The sequence below is a fragment of the Ovis canadensis genome, chromosome 16, assembly GCF_042477335.2.
Source record: "Ovis canadensis isolate MfBH-ARS-UI-01 breed Bighorn chromosome 16, ARS-UI_OviCan_v2, whole genome shotgun sequence".
Lineage (NCBI taxonomy): Eukaryota > Metazoa > Chordata > Mammalia > Artiodactyla > Bovidae > Ovis > Ovis canadensis.
The window spans coordinates 45,989,177-46,007,935 of NC_091260.1; the positions used below are offsets into that span (position 1 = coordinate 45,989,177).

At 40.5% G+C, this 18,759-nt stretch overlaps 1 protein-coding gene across 1 annotated transcript in view; it reads left to right on the top strand.

Moving 5' to 3' along the window:
- Positions 1-18,759, top strand: part of OXCT1 (3-oxoacid CoA-transferase 1) — a 161,764-nt gene that overhangs the window by 15,083 nt on the left and 127,922 nt on the right. The window contains exons 4-6 of the mRNA XM_069556449.1: positions 7,310-7,445; positions 10,476-10,625; positions 16,926-17,032. Coding sequence (XP_069412550.1) covers positions 7,310-7,445; positions 10,476-10,625; positions 16,926-17,032 — 393 coding nt within the window. The remainder of the gene's footprint in view (positions 1-7,309; positions 7,446-10,475; positions 10,626-16,925; positions 17,033-18,759) is intronic.

An 18,759-nucleotide genomic window follows, 5' to 3' on the forward strand; every position in this document is an offset into this window, starting at 1 on the left:
TGAAGTGATAGGACCAGATGCCATGATCTTCATTTTTTGAATGTTCAGTCTTAAGCCTGTTTTTTCACTCTCCTGTTTCACCTTCATCAAGAGGCTCTTTAGATACTCTTCGCTTTCTGCTGTTAGAATGGTATCATTTACATATCTGAGGTTGTTGATATTTCTCCTGACAGTCTTGATTCCAGCTTGTGCTTCATCCAGTCCAGCATGGCACATGATGTACTCTGCATATAAGTTAAATAAGTAGGGTGACAGTATGGAGCCTTGATGTATTCCTTTCCCAATTTGGAGCCAGTCCATTGTTCCATGTCCAGATCTATCTGTTGTTTCTTGCTCATTTTTTTCTTTGCTGACTTTATGCTGTTATTTTTGCTTGGAAGCCTGTCCACTTCTCTGGGTATCCACATCTTTTCCCATCTTATGGAAGCCATATCCAGTTAGAAAACTGCTCTAGCCTTCATTGATCTTATCCCTTCCTGAATTCTTGTGGAGATGGTTAGCCTGTCTTTGTGTACTGATATGTATTTATTATCTCTGATGTATATTACAGGTCAATCCTTTTACTTAGAGTAGTTTTCTATTTTCTTTTTTTAAGTTTTTAGCTGCGCCATGGAGCATGCAGGATCTTAGTTCCCCAACCAGAGATCAGTCCCGTGCCCCCTGCAGTGGAAGTGGGGAGTCTTAACCACTGGACTGTAGGGAAATCCCTAGAGTAGGTTTCTGTTTCATACTGTTTATGCTTAGCCTATAGTCTCAGAGTCATTGAGACTTGAAGCTGGATGGGATTATAGAGACCATATGTTCCAGTTCCTTCATTTAACAGGGGAAACCCTCTTTAAATAGGCAAGTAACTTGTTCATGGTCACTTGTTATTTCTGAAACATATCCTGTGCCCTTTGAACTTACTTAATGTTTATTAAAAATACTTTTGATTATTGATACTTGGTTGAATTTTCCTGATAACTCAGTGCTTTTAAGGAGTGTATGCATGTATGCTAAGATGCTTCAGTCATGTCTGACTCTTTGTGACCCCATGGACTGTAGCCCACCAGCTTCCTCTGTTCATGGGATTCTCTGGGCAAGAATACTGGAGTTTTTCCAGGCAAGAATACTGGAGTAGGTTGCCATTCCCTTCTCCAGGAGATCTTAGCAACCTAGGGATCAAACCCATGTCTCTTACATCTCCTTCATTAGCAGGCAGGTTCTTTACCACTAGCACCACCTGAGAAGCACAGGGAGTAGTACAGATTAATGTAAATTCTTGATGCAGAGTAAGTACCGATAACCTACTTCATTGAACTCAAAGAAGGCACTGGGCACTCCTTGATTGGCAGTGGTTATCTTTTTTTTTTTTTTTGCAGTTGATTATCTTAATTAGAGGCGTTTAAGGTTTATAGGGATGAGGGCTTTGTTTTGATAATTAGATAAATTAGGTGGAAAGCTTAAGTATGTCTTTATTTGAGCACCAAACATAGTGTGAGTTGTGGGGTAAAGGGAGAGAACATGGAATTAGAAGTAATGGTTATCACCAATATGTTCAATCTAAAAAAATGATACAAAAGAACTTATTTCTAAAAGAGAAACAGACTCACAGACATAGAAACAAACTTTTGGTTACCAAAGCAGAAAGGAGGGGGCGGATAAATTATGAGTTTGCGTTTAACAGATACACACAACTGTATATAAAACAGATAAGCAGCAAGGACCTACTGTATAGCACAGGGAACTGTATTCAATATCTTGTAATAACCTGTAATGGAAAAGAAACTGAAAACGAATGTGTATGAATACATAACCAAATCACTTTGCTCCACACCTTGAAACTAATACAACACTGGAAATCAGTTCTACTTCATTTTTTAAAATAAGGAAGTAATGACTATTTTCTCCTTTAGAAAAAGACTGCATCTTTAGAAGTTCTGCCTGAATTGGAAGTCTTCCAAAGCTCAGGACTTCTAATTATCTGTTTATTTTTTTTTAATTTGTTTCCTTTTAATGACCACTAACACCTGTTGGCCTGAGGTACCACTTACTTTGCTATGAGTATTGACTATTAAATGTTGATAAGATAAACCCTCCCTTAGGACCACTGAGATGAATCAATGCTTTGATATGGGTTGATTAGAAAAGTGGGAACATCGCATATGTTCCTCTGATTTTTAGAAGACTTTAACATACGAATTACAAACCTGGATGAGCAAGTGTTTCACAATAAACTTTATTTGGGTAATTAAATCACAGAGTCAAGGGAAGAATAGGTGTGCCATATTAGTCATTTTCATTTCCTCAGGACAGGGTTGTTTTAGGTTATGGATCTTGAAGGTGAGGATTTAGACAGCTCCAAGGGCAGCCCCACTTCATGTAGAAAACTAAAAAATAGTGGTAATATGTACAACATATGTACAGCATATGTACATATATACAACAGTCCCCACTTTATCCATGGTTTTGCTTTACATGGTTTGAGATATGCAGCATCAACCTTGATCTGGAAATACTAAATGGAAAATTCCAGAAATAAACAATTCATGAGTTTTCAGTTACAGGCTATTTTGAGTAGCATGATGAAATCTCACACCCTCCTGCTCTGTCCTGCCCTGAACAAGAATCATCCTTTTGTCCAGTGTGTCCACTGGTTAGTCTCTATTTTATATATGATAGTGTGTATTTCTTAATCCCATATTCCTAATTTATCACCCTGTCCCTTCCCCATTTGTATTATTTTTTAGATTCCACGTATAAGTAATATCATATAATTTCCTATTTCTCTGAGTTACTTCACTCATTATGATAATCTCTAGGTCCATTGATGTTTCTGCAAATGGCAATATTTTATTCTTTTTTATGGCTGAGTAATATTCCATTATGTATACATGCATATACACTATGTCTTCTTTATCCATTAATCTGTTCATGGATACTTGGGTTGCTTTGATGTCTTGGCTGTTGTAAATAATGTTGCTGTGAATGTTGAGGTGCGTGTATCTTTTCAGATTAGAGTTTTCTTCAGATATATGCCCAGGAGGGGTGTTGCTGGATCATATGATAATGATTTTTAGTTTTTAAAGGAACTTCCACACGGTTTCCCATAGTGGCTGCACCAATTTATAGTCCCACAAACGTGTAGGAGGGTTTCCTTTTCTCCATATCCTCTCCAGCATTTATTATTTGTAGACTTTTTGATGATGGCTATACTGACTGTGTGAGGTGATACCTCTTGATAATTTTGATTTGCATGTCTCTAGTAATTAGTGATTGGAGAAGGCAGTGGCACCCCACTCCAGTACTCTTGCTTGGAAAATCCCATGGATGGAGGAGCCTGGTAGGCTGCAGTCCATGGGTCACTAAGAGTCAGACACGACTGAGCATCTTCACTTTCATGCACTGGAGAAGGAAATGGCAACCCACTCCAGTGTTCTTGCCTGGAGAATCCCAGGGACTGGGGAGCCTGGTGGGCTGCTGTCTATGGGGTCTCACAGAGTCGGACACGACTGAAGTGACTTAGCAGCAGCAGCAGCAGCAGCAGCAGCAGCAGCAGCAGCAGCAGTAATTAGTGATATTGAGCATCTTTTCATGTGCCTGTTGGCTGCTTGTCTTTTTTGGAGAGATGTTTATTTAGGTTTTCTGCCCATTTTTTGATTGGATTGTTTGGGGTTTTTGATATTGAGTTGTATGAGCTGTTTGTATAGTTTGGAAATTAACCCCTTGTTGATTGCATCATTGATTGCAATTTCATTATTAGAGTTTTGTTTTGACGGTTTATTTTAGAATTGTCAGTGAGATTTCAGAAAATGAAATTTGAGATTCAGAAAATAAAAAATATTTGCAGTACATTGATGTCTTCCATGAAATATATATTTGTTTTACATTAGTATACCTCTCTAATGAATTCTTGGCCTTAGACTTCTTTTTAACATGAGTTTGTGGTGCTGTAGGAGAAAGGTCAGATCTCTTTTTAGGTATGCTAGAAAAATAATGGCTACTAAAGGCACTAAGTAGATAATATCTTTGAAAGTTCATTCAGATTATCTTTAATACCAGAGAGCTTCAAGATGCTTTAATTTGTATGTTTCTGTATGAGGAATATAGTAGATTTTTCCTTAGCAAAAGATTACATATGTCTTTCTTTTTTCTTATTTTGTGTGAGGGCCTTTCCCTTTTCATTTTTTTATCGTTAGTGTCTGATACACGGTAGATAAGGGGTACATGTTTACTGAATTTGTGAACTGGAAAGTATATGGCAGGAAAGACACTCTTTTTTTAAGATTTATTTACTTATTTTATTGTTATTAGTCTTTTGGCTGTGGTGCATCTTCATTGCTGCACGAGGGCTTTCTCCAGTTGCAGTGAGTGGGGCCTGCTCTCTGTGGGGTGTGGGCTTCTAATTGCGGCGCCTTCCCTCGTGGAGCACGGGCCCTAGGCAGGAGGCTACAGTAGTGTCTGCACATCGGCTTCAGGTGTTGTGGCTCTTGGGCTCTGGAGCACTGGCTCAGGAGTTGTGGCGAGCGGGCTTGGTAACTCTATGGCAGGGGGGAGTCTTCCTGGACCAGGGATCAAACAGGTGTCCCTTGCATCGCAAGGTGGGTTCTTAACTGCTGGACCACCAGGGAAACTAGGAAAGACACTCTTATGATAAGCTATCTAGCAGCGTTTTTTGAGGCATAAACACTAAATTTGTACCTGGTCAGGTGGTAACCTCAGCTGAGTATCTTATGCTCTGCTGGGTTGCTATGCCAGCTTGCTAGTCCAGAAACAAACCAATAGCCAAATACACATGATGTCCAGAGCCAAGATCAACAAATACAGAGAGGTTATTTCCAAACAGAGATAAGTTCAAATGTGTAATGGGTTGGAAGACCACATAGAGATCAATGAAAGAGTGGTTGGAAAAATTCCCAAGTCAGTGAATGGCCAACTGTATTCTCTTTTATGGTATGGACCTCTATTCTTAGAGGGAGTTTCAGATTTTTTAAAACTACAAAGCAAATGGGTTATATCCACATTCATAGATTATTTTACTATTAAAATAACTTTATTTGGACAGGGCTCCAGATGATATCAATGGTATTGTTATATTAGATAATTGAGAGAATTTGCCAAAGAGACTCTTTTTAAAGGAAGAGTCAGGGCTGAGGGAAGGCAAACATGAGTATTGAAGAACCTTAGAGTTAGTAACAGTGGAGAGCTGTTACCACCAGCCTTGACCCTGACAGGTTCGAGGGGATGGGGGCTGTCAGAACCCAGAAGAAAGTCTTATGGAGAGGTGTATCCAGTGTGCTTCAGGTGCCAGGGAGAGAGCTAAGGGAACAGAAGTCCTGACATCACTCTCCCCTCACTCCCCTGATCCTCCTGGTGGTACCTTTGATTGGCTGGACCCAATACGAAGTGGATGGACTCAGTCAGAAGCCAGAGGGCAGGGGACCCCATGATTCAGTCTACACAGGGCAGCCACCCTAGGCGTAGGGCAGACTGGAGGTTGAAGAATGGATCTGGAGGGACACATAGCAAATATCCAGCTTGAAGACTTAATGATTTTCGTTTTTATTACTAAAGAGCCAGTGAGGAGGGGAGAGTGAAATCAAGCAATAAACTTATTTGACAGATGTCAAGAGATGTTTATGTAAAACCCTATATGGGGAAAGAGTTTCCGAGAGAGATGGAAAGGCCAGTGTAAGGGCATCCATGCAGAATGCCTGGTGTATTTGAGGGACCGTAAGGAGGCCATCAGATGCAGAGAATTGAGCAAAAAGAATGGGAGGAGTGAGGTCAGAGGTGTGAAAGGGCATTTCAGCCCATCCTAGGGGGCCACTCTAGAGAGAGACCTTTACTTTTACTCTGAGTAAATGGGTACAACGGCAGGGTTTCAAGCAGAGCAGTGGCATGATCTGACATATTGTCGTTTGGGCTGTCATTTTGTGAGTAGATCGTAGTGGGCGGGAGTAGAAGCAGGGAAGGTTACTGCGGTATCCGGGCAAGATATGGTGCCAGTTCCAGAGAGGGAGTGAGAAATGCTCAGATTCTGGGTGGATACTGAATGCAGAGTCAGGATTTTCCAGTAGAGCTGACGTGGAACCTGTATGTCAGGAATCACTCCTGAGTTTTGTTCTGAAGATCTGTAAGATGAGGCTGCCATCAGGTGAGGTGAAGAAGGCTGTAGGTAGAGTTGAACTGAGGGGAATAGAATTGTTTACCCAAAGAACTGAGAAATTGTTTAATGTCTGTGTGTATTTGTGTGTGCTCAGTAATGTCTGAGTCTTGCAACCCAGTGGACTGTAGCCCACCCAGTCCCTCTGTCTTCGGGATTTCCTCGGCAAGAATACTGGAGTGGGTTGCCATTTGGGAGAAGGGAATAAACAAAAAGTGTAAAGCCTTGTGCATAATCTGTTCGGAGAGGCTCTTTAGTGATTTGGAGCCTTCTAGTGGACAAGTATATTATTAATCTTCAGGGAATTCTCCCCACATTTCAAAACTGCATTCCTGAAAATACTTGCTATTTAGGCTTTAGTTTTCTTTGGAAGGGCTTTCCAGGTGGCTCAGTATTAGAAAATCCACCTGCCAGTGCAGGAGACACAGGAGACGTGGGTTCAATCCCTGGATAAGGAAGAGTCCCTAGAGAAGGGAATGGCAAACCACTCCGGTATTCTTGCCTGGAAGATCCCATGGACAGAGGAACCTGGAGGGCTACAGTCCATGGGGTCACAAAAGAGCTGGACTTGACTGAGCACATAGGCAGCCAAGTTTCTTCAGGTAAGAATAAAATCTGCATGTGTGTGTATATATATATATATATATATATATATATATATATATATAGCTACACTTCATGGCTTGTGGGATCTTAGTTCTCCAACTAGGGATCTAACCCTGGCCACCATAGTGAAAGTGCCGAGTCCTAACCACTGGACTGACAGGGAACTCTCTTATGCAGCTCTTTCCTTACACCCATGGTCAGTGGGAAATGTTATTAGAGTCAGTATTGGAAGACTTGGACTATGAAACAAATCTATCAGAAAGTTGACAGGTACCTACTTGGACTGCTTTAAGGTGTTCACTGTGTCTGGACTGCCTGGGGGAGGTTATAGGCTTGGAAATGACACATTACGAGAATTAGGAAAGAATTAAGTGAGTGAGAATGACTACTTGTTGGCATGAGAAGGATTAGGATGTGAAGTTGAAGGAGGGAGAAAAGGAAGTTGTTAGGAGTAATGTCAGTGATTTGTCAAATAAAATCTTAAGTTTTTGAATGTGAGGATGTTAGTGTTCCATTGGATGTCCTTTTGATTGTAAGCTGCTTGTGTATTCTTTCTAGGGTTGACAACTTTGGTTTGGGCCTTTTACTTCGAACCAAGCAGATAAAACGCATGGTCTCTTCCTATGTGGGAGAAAATGCAGAATTTGAACGACAGTATTTATCTGGCGAATTAGAAGTAGAGCTGACACCCCAGGTAAAAAAAAAAAAAAAAAAAAATTTTTAATAATAAAAACTTATTTTGAAGTTTACCTTTTTCCTTCTAGAAATTTCGTTGTGTAAGAGAGGTAAGAGAGAATGCTCTTTTGCCAAACCAAGAAAACTTGTTTATAAGTCACACCTCTTGTCTGCTAGATGACTAATGTTTTGTTGCTATGCACTGTAAAAGAAGGTATTTCTAGTGAAAATATCCAGGCTTCAGGATAAAATGTTAAATTTGGCACTGGAATGTGTATTTCACTGTGGCATATGCAAAAGCACTTGCTGAAATGTTTGAAGATTGTCCTACAAGTCAATTCCTACTAATCATAGAATTAGAAATTTGTGCAGAATCTGGTCTTGCTGAGACGTATCAGGAAAATGAAGCCCATGGAGGGGAGTAAAACTGTCTGCATCACAGACTAAATGCTGGGGTCAGAGCCCAGGTTTCCAGGGAACTGAAACAAAGGAAGCAATGACTGCAGTTAATCTAGCAAGTTTCCACTCACTTTATCTACCATTTCCTTTCCTATCTGATTGAAAAGTTTGTCATTGAGGAACCTTTTTGGCCAATCTAATATAGTTAAAGGTCCCAGTTCAAGTGGACCCTTGTTTTCAGGTTGGGACAATATTAAACTCACCATCATTAATATCCAAGCCTATTCTCACTACTGGTTAGTCAGGCAGTTATCTAGTCTGAATATGATGCACTTATCTCACACACTAGCAAAGTAATGCTCAAAATTCTCTAAGCCAGGCTTCAACAATACGTGAACTGTGAACTTTCAGATGTTCAGGCTGGTTTTAGAAAAGGCAGAGGAACCAGAGATCAAATTGCCAACATCTGCTAGATCATTGAAAAAGCAGATTTCCAGAAAAACATCTATTTCTGCCTTATTGACTATGCCAAAGCCTTTGACCACATGGATCACAATAAATTGTGGAAAATTCTTCAAGAGATGGGAATACCAGACCATCTGACCTGCCTATTGACAAACCTATATGCAGGTTAAGAAGAAACAGTTAGAACTGGACATGGAACAACAGACTGGTTCCAGATAGGAAAAGTGAAAGTGAAGTCGCTCAGTTGTGTCCGACTCTTTGCGACCCCATGAACTGTAGCCTACCAGGCTCCTCTGTCCATAGGATTTTCCAGGCAATAGTACTGGAGTGGATTGCCATTTCCTTCTCCAGGGGATCTTCCTGACCCAGGGATCGAACCCAGGTCTCCCACATTGTAGACAGACACTAAACTGTCTGAGCCACCAGGGAATAGGAAAAGGAGTATGTCAAGGCTGTATATTGTCACCCTGCTTATTTAACTTCTATGCAGAGTACATCATGAGAAATGCTGGATTGGAAGAAGCGCAAACTGGAATCAAGATTGCCGGGAGAAATATCAATAACCTCAGATATGCAGATGACACCACCCTTATGGCAGAAAGTGAAGAACTAAAGAGCCTCTTATTGAAAGTGAAAGAGGAGAGTGAAAAAATTGGCTTAAAGCATTCAGAAAACAAAGATCATGGCATCTGGTCCCATCACTTTATGGCAATAGATGGAGAAACAGTGGAAACAGTGGCTGACTTTATTTTTGGGGGCTCCAAAATCACTGCAGATGGTGACTGCAGCCATTAAATAAAAAGATGCTTACTCCTTGGGAAAAAAGTTATGACCGACCTAGACAGCATGTTAAGAAGCAGAGACATTACTTGCAACAAAGGTCCACTTAGTCAAGGCTACGGTTTTTCTAGTAGTCATGTATGGATGTGAGAGTTTGACTGTGAAGAAGGCTGAGCACCGAAGAATTGATGCTTTTGAACTGTGGCATTGGAGAAGACTCTTGAGAGTCTCTTGGACTTCACGGAGATCCACCCAGTCCATCCTAAAGGAAATCAGTCCTGAATGTTCATCGGAAGGACTGATGTTGAAGCTTAAACTCTAATACTTTGGCCACCTGATGTGAAGAGCTGACTCATTGGAAAAGACCCTGATGCTGGGAAAGATTGAAGTCAGGAGAAGGGGACTACAGAGGATGAGATGGTTAGATGGCATCACCGACTCAATGGACTTGAGTTTGAATAAATTCTGGGAGTTGGTGATGGACAGGGAGGCCTGGCATTCTGCAGTCCATGGGGTCACAAAGAGTTGGACACGACTGAGCGACTGAACTGAACTGAACTGAACTGAATATGATGTAACTAGACCTAACAAGAGGTTTCATGTTAGGGGTTGTGTCTGCAAGTGTTTAGGGCCAGAGTTATTTCCCAGTAGGAAAACTGGGTGGAAAGGCAGGTGGTGGTGAGAGACAGCTGGGGAAATTAGATTTGAAATGACTAGTACCTAAAAGGGAGACAAAGTGATCAGAAGGTGATACAAAGACATTTTTCCTAGAGCTGTTCCTACTCTGAAACAAAATTTGAATTTCTCTTGGCTTTTTAAAAACCAGTTTAGCTGTATGTTGTAGTCTTTGTCATTTGTATTTTTCCTTAATTAGATAACATAGTAGATAAAATACTTAAGAGAAGGTTTAGAATACATTCTAAATAACTGGAAATTTTTCATTATTATTATATAATCATGATATTGTTATTTATGATAAGATTCAGGCTGTACCTACATGTAGCACACAGTAAAACACGATATATTGTATGTTTTTTAATGTATACAGTTAAAGTTATATACTTCAGATTTGAAAATTGATTTTAAAATATTACAAATAGACTTGTAAAATATGATGTTGAGAAGCCAGTGGAGACATGGAAACTGAAAACATGAGTATACAAATAAGCAGTTCCATTACAAATTAAGGATTAAAAACAGAGAGGTTGTTGTCTAGAGAGACAGTCATTGCTTTGCATTGATCTTCTAGCCTGCAGTGTTAGTGAGGTAGACCAATATGCACTGCTAGGGGTGGTTTAGATGAATAAACACCTAGAGAGCAGGGACCATGTGGCTAAGTATTTGTGTCCGCAGACAGAAGTGTGCTTGATGGACTTTTGATGCAGTGTTTTTTGCTCACTTGTAGGGCACGCTTGCAGAGAGGATTCGTGCCGGTGGGGCTGGAGTTCCTGCATTTTACACCAGCACAGGGTATGGGACCCTGGTGCAAGAGGGGGGGGCACCAATCAAATACAACAAAGATGGCAGCATTGCCATTGCCAGTAAGCCGAGAGAGGTAAGACGCACGGATTCCAGATGGGCTCATTGGGTAAAAAAGTATAAAATCATACCTAGGTGAGAATAAAACACATTCATTTAGTAACATACATATGCTAGGTACAATTTCTAGCTAAAACTGAACATCTGCTAGTAATTAAAGTCACGTAGAGAAACCAGAATAAACAAATGAGAAGGAAAGAAATTAATCCATAGAAATGAGAGTCAAGGTTAGTTTTATGGTAGGTTTTAAGACATTTAGGAGTGTGTATAATTGCTGATTATGTTTATGTGGAAAATAAAATACAGCTACTTTATTTAATACCATAATATGTATGATATTAAACCCTTCGTGTTCAGGCCCCTTCTGGGTATGATTGAAGAAGGGAAAAAAAGCTAAAGAAATCACAAATTTGTCTATAATCTTAGAAAGCAGAGAATGGTTATAAATATATGAGTAGAATAAACACCAAGTTTATATTATCTTCTTTATCCTTCATTTTGTACACTGGACACATTTGAGCCTTAGACTGAATAACTTAGTTTTATTTAAAGTGCTGGATAGGACGGAGTATCTTTATACTAGGTAACTTTCCTCACACATTAGAAAAGAATAGAACTCTAAATACAGGTATTTGAGATATTCAGGAGCCAGTTTTTAAAATGACACAGGCCAGTATCTCCTTGCTGCAGTTTTGGTATCTTTCCCTTCTCTCTGCCCACATGGCTCATGAGAGTTAACAAAAGTCACGGACTGCTGAACTTCTCTCTAGAGAAGTGAGAACTTAGTATATCAAGGGGTCTTGTTACCTTTCTTCGTATAGGGATGTTAGCTGTGCCCCTTGGGGTTTTGAGGGAAGGTAAAGGTCATTACTCTCATCCCCCTGCTGTCCCATGTTTGTCTCCAGCAGCGTCCTTCATCTGGAGCTGTGCCTTTTCTGCTTAGGGTTACCTGTATTGACTCAAAACTTTTGTTAACGTTTTTTATACTCTATCTTGCTTCTTGCCTAATTAGGTTTAAAATGTTTTCGCAAAGAAAAAGACAGGAACCTAATTAATTGTTAAGATGGATCCTAGTTAATATAGATCAGGATAGCCAGCAAAATCTGGTGAATGCTTTGAGAACTTGCTAGAAGTTACATCATTAACTCACCCTGTGAAAACAAAGGATAGACTAGAATCTGTCCTGAAGGCCTGGGTTCATTTTAGCCTGGAGTCAGGTGTAGGCATCTAGCAGTTTGGTAATTTTGTCTGAATCCCGGGGAATACAACAGATAATCTCTAGAAATGATTCTTGTTAGCCAACTTTATTTTCCTTGATTATGGTGGGAAGAGGAAATGAGTGAATTCCTTGGATTAGTGATAGTTATTTGAGGTCCTTCTGTTTGCCAGGCACTAGTCCAAATGTGGTGGAAAAAGGAGTCCTTTAGGCCAAGTCCCCCTGTAGTGGGGGAACTGACCAGGAATGAAGAGACAAATGCATAATGTAACAAATCAAGTAGGGCAAAGGCAGAGAGGGTGCTGAGTGGCCAGGAAGGTGTGTTCCAGGCCGGGTCAGGGGAACCTCTCTGAGAGGTGATGTTTGGTAGAGACCTGAATAAGATAGGAGAATGAGCCGGGTGAAGATTGTAGGCTGTGCCCTAGTCAGAAGAAAGAGGAAGGACATGGTCCTTGGCAGGCTTGCCGAGGGTGTGCCACAGCAGGGCATTGAGACTGGAACAGAGTGAATGAGGCAGAGAGTGGTAGGATTGGAGATTGAAGAGAGGCAGGAGCCAGGTCACATGAACTTGGACTTCACTGAGTGTGGTGAGGGGCTGAGAGTATTGAATAGAAGTGGGAGAGTGATGGGATCTCAGCTACATTTTGGAAAGATCACTGTGGCTTTTGGGAGTGGGTTTTTTGTCGGAGACCCAGAAGCAGAAGCAGCAAGAGAGATGAGGGGCTATTGTATTAATACTAATCCAGTTGGAATTAGAAGGCGGTTTAGATTGAGGTGGTAACGGTGGAATTTGTGAGAAGTGGTTGCAGGTGGGAAATAGACTGACAGTAGGGCCAACACGATTTACTGAGGAAGAAAAGACACGAATCAAGCATGCTGCTTATTGACTTGGGCCAAGTATGAGAATTAACAGGGAGCTCTTTCTGGACTTGAAGTGTTTAAGAGATTCGTTGGCCTCCAAGAGGAGCTACTCAGTAGGCTTTAGGTCAGCTCAGGGAGGGTTGAGAGCTGGGATAGGAACTTTGGAGGCATCAGCAAGTGAAATTCCCTCAGTCACGTCTGACTCTTTGCAACCCCATGGACTATATAGTCCTCGGAATTCTCCAAGCCAGAATACTGGGGTGGGTAGTCTTTCCCTTCTTCAGGGGATCTTCCCAACCCAGGGGTCGCACCCATGTCTCCCGCATTGCAGGCGTGTTCTTTACCAACTGAGCCACCAGGGAAGCCCAAGAATTTTGGAATGGGTAGCCTATCCCTTCTCTAGCAGATCTTCCCAACCCAGAAATTAATCAGCATGTGGTGTTTAAAACCATGGGACTTGAGTAACGAAGGCTGGAGTGCAGAGAACACCTCTTTTGCATTTAAGGGTTTAGAAGAGGCCTGGCATTTAAAGATTGAAAAGAGGAAAAGGAGCAGTGAATAAAATGAGTGTATCCAGTGGGTAAAGAGGAGAAGCAGGGGAGGTGATTTGGAAGAGGGAAACTTTTACAAAGCGAGGAGTGATCAACTGTGTCAGAGAGTGAAGGAGTTGAGTAGTAGGACTGGAAGTTGACCGTTGCAGCTGAAAATGTGGAGGTCATTGGTGACCTTAAAGGGTGATTTTTTTGGAACAGAGGATTTTTCTGGAATGGTGAAAATTTGAATGGAGTGGATTCAAGAAAGGATGGAAAGATGAGATCGTGGAGACTGTGAAATGAGTGACTCAAGTGAGTATAATAGCTAGTTTGACAAAACCAATTCTGTCCCTGTTTTTAAATTTTAAAATAGCTAACACTTAGCAACTGCTGATGTGTAGCCCCTTCAGGAAGTTATATAATTGGAATTGAAAAAAATGCCCGTGTTTTTACTTTGCCCTGAGTTGGCATATATTTAGATGTGTTTTTCTCGGTCTGCATGGAAAAGACTCAACTATCATCATTAGTGATGACTGAAATTCATAAGACTTAAAAAAACTAAGGCAGGAGGAGAAGGGGACAACAGAGGATAATATGGTTGGATGGCATCACTGACTCGACGGACATGAGTTTGTGCAAGCTCCGTGAATTGGTGGTGGACAGGGAAGCCTGGCGTGCAGCAGTCCATGGGGTCACAAAGAGTCAGACATGACTGAGTGACTGAACTGAAAAAACTATTGATGTGCATCTTGCAAATATCCTTCATATAATTTATCTAAGTTCATATTAATATCCTCATTCATCAGTAATTCCCTAAATTCATTAATCTTTTCTGACATAATGTGTCATATAATACCTTTAAGGAAACTGTTCTGTAAGAAATGATTTCTGTTTTAATGTAAATCAAAACTACAATGAAGTATCACCTCACACTGGTCAGAATGGCCGTCATCAAAAAGTTTACAAATAATAAGTGCTGGAGAGACTGGAGAAAAGGGAAACCTGTACTGATGGTGGGAATATAAATTGGTGCAGCCAGAGTGGAAAACAGTCACACTTCTGGGCATATATGAAAAAGATAAAAACCCTAGTTGAAAGAGATACAGGCACCCCAGTGTTTTATAGCAGTATTATTTACAGTAGCCAAGAAACAGAAGCAACCTAAATGTCCATCGACAGGTGAATGGTTAAAGAAGATGTAGTACGTATATACAATGGAATATTACTTAGCCATAACAATGAGTTAATTCCATTTGCAGTAACATGAATGGACCTAGAGATTATCATACTAAATGACATCAGTCAAAGACAAAATATCATATGCTATCACATATGTGGAAACTAAAAGATTGATACAAGTGAACTTATTTACCCAACAGGAATAGACTCACTGACACAGAAAACAAACTTATGGTTACCAACGGGTAAAGTGGGGGAGAGGGATAAGTTAGGTGTTTGAGATTAACATATATACACTATTATATAAAAATAAACAACAAGAACCTCTGTAACACAGGGAGCTTTATGCAATATCTTATAATAACCTATAATGGAAAAGAATCTGAAAAAGAATATATATATGTATATGTATACATGTACTGTGCAGGCAAGAATACTGGAGTGGGTTGCCATGTCCTCCTCCGGGGGATCTTCCCAACCTAGGGATAGAACCCAGATTTCCTAAATTGCAGGTGGATTCTGTACTGTCTGAGCCACCAGGGAAGCCCAAGAATACTGGAGTGGGTAGCTAATCCCTTCTCCAGGGGAACTTCCCAGCCCAGGAATAGAACTGGGGTCACCTACATTTCAGGCAGATTCTACCAGCTGAGCTACCCAGAAATCCCATATATGTACACATATGGGATATCTGAATCCCATATCTGGGATTTAAATCACTTTGCTATATACCTGAAACTAATGCAATATTATAAATTAACTAAAATTTTTTAAAAAGTTTCTTTTTTTAAACCATAGTTTAAGAAAAGTATATGTACCCAAACTGTCTCTCAAAACTTTCTGTAAAATGCATGCAGTTTTTTCCACTAGGAGGCGCAGTAGGAATGAGAATGGACTTCAGCCTTCAAATGGCTTCCATCCCATGTGGTGATGGGAGTGTAATGTTGATTTTGTTTCCTGTTTGTTTCAACTCCCAGAGCTAAGTCCCCATGAAGAAAAAGGGAACAAAATGCTACAGCATAGTTTTGCTTTATGCTTTTTCTCCCCATCTCTTCCATTTGGAGTAGAATTAAAAGTCAATAAACATACAAAAATCAATAGCCTTCCATTAGACCAGTAATGACAGAAAAGAAGGTGTAATAGAATAAAATGTAATAGTCACAGTGGCCATCAGAAACCATGAAACACCTGTGAGTAAACCTAGGAAATATATCCTTTTGGGGGGGGGAGTTATAAAACTATTGAAGGAGGTAAAAGAAGACTTAAAAAAATATAGGCCTATATTATGCTCACAGGTGGGATATGGCATACATATCAGTTCTCTCCAGATTAGTCTATAAATTCTAGGAATCCCAATAAAAATCCCAGCAGATGATTATGAATTAATTAGGAGAGAGGAATGGATTTTTATAACTATTTTAGGTAGGAAAATAATGCATTGCCCGTTTCATGCAACTATATAGTTTTTTTCTAGAGTGGAGGGAAGCTGAAAGTGTTAGTCTCTCAGCTGGGTTGGACTCTTTGTGACCCCATGGACTGTAGCCCTCTGGCTCTTCTGTCTGTGAATTTCTCCAGGTGAGAATACTGGAGTGGTTGCTCTGCCCTCCTCCATGGGACCTCTTTGACCCAGGGATCAAACCCAGGTCTCCCATGTTGCACGTGGATTTCCTACTGTCTGAGCCACCATGGAGGCCAAAGTGGAGGGAAAGAGGGGCCTTTTTCACGTTAGTATGTAACTTATTCACAGAAACAGTAAAGTGAGTGCTAACACATGCAGTCTATGACACAAGCATGTAGAATTTTCAGTTCCTCAGAGTTACCGAGCTCTCCTACCACTGGGCCTTTGCACATGCTGCTCCCTTAGTTTCCTCTTCACCACTTTGAGTGAACCCTGGTCCAGGGGTCCCCAGCCTCCTGGATCTAATTCCTGATGATCTGAGGTGGAGCTGATGTAATGATAATAGAAATAAAGTACACAATAAATAAATGCACTTGAATCATCCCCAAACTACCCTCCACACCCATTTAGTATGATAAAAAGTCTCAGTTTAGATCTTCTCCTTCTTGCCCTAACTAGGCTTGTATCCCTTTTATCTGTCTCTGTCAGAGCAAGTGGGTCTTCCCAGGTGGCTCAGCAGGAAAGAACCCACCTGCCCCTGGTTTGGGAAGTTAATAGTTTAGTAATACACATAAGAAAATAAGTAAGTTACACTTAGACAAATAAGTAACTTGCGGGGCTTCTCAGGCAGCTCAGTGCTAAAGAATCTGCCTACCAATGCAGGAGACACAAGAGATGCAGGTTTGAGCTCTGGGTAGAGGAGATCGCCTGGAGTAGGAAATGGCAACCTGCTCCAGGATTCTTACCTGGAAACTTCCATGGACAGAGGAACCTGGTGGATTACAGTATATGGGGTCTCAAAGAGTCAGACGTGACTGGGCAACTGAGCACACACATGCACACACATCAGACCAGGTATCACAACCAACCAAGCCCTGTGGAGATCCTGACGATGCCCTTTGTCTCTTGCAGGTGAGGGAGTTTAAAGGTCAGCATTTTATCTTGGAGGAAGCAATCACAGGGGATTTTGCTTTGGTGAAAGCCTGGAAGGCAGACCGAGCCGGAAACGTGATTTTCAGGTAGTACAATGGTTTTAAAAAATGTTCAACGTAATGCCTGTTAGCAACTTTATGTTTTCGAAATTATGATTACAAAATGAATATCTTGATGTGTTTGGTGTTTAAAAATTTATATTAAAGATTGCTTAAAATCAATCACGTGTGTGTGTGTGTGTGTGTAGGTGTGCACTTGAGGACATCTGTTCTGACTGGTGCCCATGGTGCACTGTTTAACTATTTCAATCTATTCTAGTCTTGTATATAGGCACATATACTTTTGTCCCGTATACTTTAGTGGTTAAGACTAAGTACAGTGTTGTGACATACTTAGAAAAGCTGACAGAAGCACACAATTATATTTCATTTTGACATCATTATTTATATGCATTGTCTTAAAACACCTAAGTTAGTTTGATATTCTGGAAAAATATTGCTAATAAGCATTTAGGTCAGCTCTTTTCCAAGCTTGTTGGTGTCTACTAGAAAATGCTTATAAAGATGATGTTTGGAAAGTTGATTAACATTAATAATGCCTAGCTTTCATTTTCATTATCTGGATGGCCACAGATAGATTAAGCCACTTAATAGATTTCAACATCTTTTGATTATGCTAAGCATACTAAATACCAAGTTTCAGTATCTTGGACTTAGGTATGATGTAGTTGTGTTTTGAAAATTGTGCCACCTTTTAATATACTCATAAAAGCTTTCAAAATGTTTGATTTTGAAGACTTCACCTGTTAGGTTACCAAACTAGTTTTCTTTTTTATAATATGGTCCGTTTCCTGCTTTTTGTTAGTGATTTTTAAAGAATCTTTACCAAATGCAGCTTTGGTATGATCACAATTAAATTATCAGTGATCACTCTCATGTTACTGTTTCATTTCTGAAGATCTTATATGACATTGGCTTCCCTGGTGGCTCAGATGGTGAAGAATCTGCCTGCAATGCCTGAGACCAGAGTTCAATCTTTGGAATGGGAGGATTCCCTAGAGAAGGGACTATCTAACTACTCCAGTATTCTTGTCTGGGGAATCCCATGGACAGAGAAGCCTGGCAGGCTACAGCTCATGGGGTCACAAAGAGTGGACGCAACTGAGTGACTAACACTTTATATGACATTAAATATACTGTATTTGATTTTTTGAGCTTAGCTAATTTTGTTTGTTTGTTTGATTTTGTTTTTTTTTGGTGGGGCCACGGCACTTAGGATCTTAGTTCCTTGACCAGAAATCGAACCTGTGCCTCCTGCAGTAGAAATGCGGAGTCTTAACCACTGGTCTGCTAGGGAAGTCCCCAGATTCAGTCAGTTTTTGGTATTATAACTAATTTCAGCAATTACAGAGGGCACTGAATGCTGTCTACCTTTATTTGACACCTTGGTGTAATGTTCTTGAAGCTAGGTTTTTTTTTTTTTTGAAGATTAATGAAATTGTGTAGTAGCAAATGAAAATGAATTACTTAAAATATTTCCATGAGTTTATCCTGTGCTTTACTGCCTGTTGTCTAAAGACAGCACAAGGGCTATTCTGAGCAGAGACTTTATGCCTGTGGTTTCTGCTCAGTAGCCATTGAGCTTTGATGTGAAATGAGAGTGCTTGTCGCCAGTGGTCAGGTGGCCTAGATTCTTAAGATCCTGACTTCTAGGCTGACCTTCATGATTAGTGGGACAACTGGTACAGAGGTCTGTCTAGGCCATTGGTAGAGTGGGTGGGCCCTGCATACCTGCTCCTCAGGCCACTCTGTCC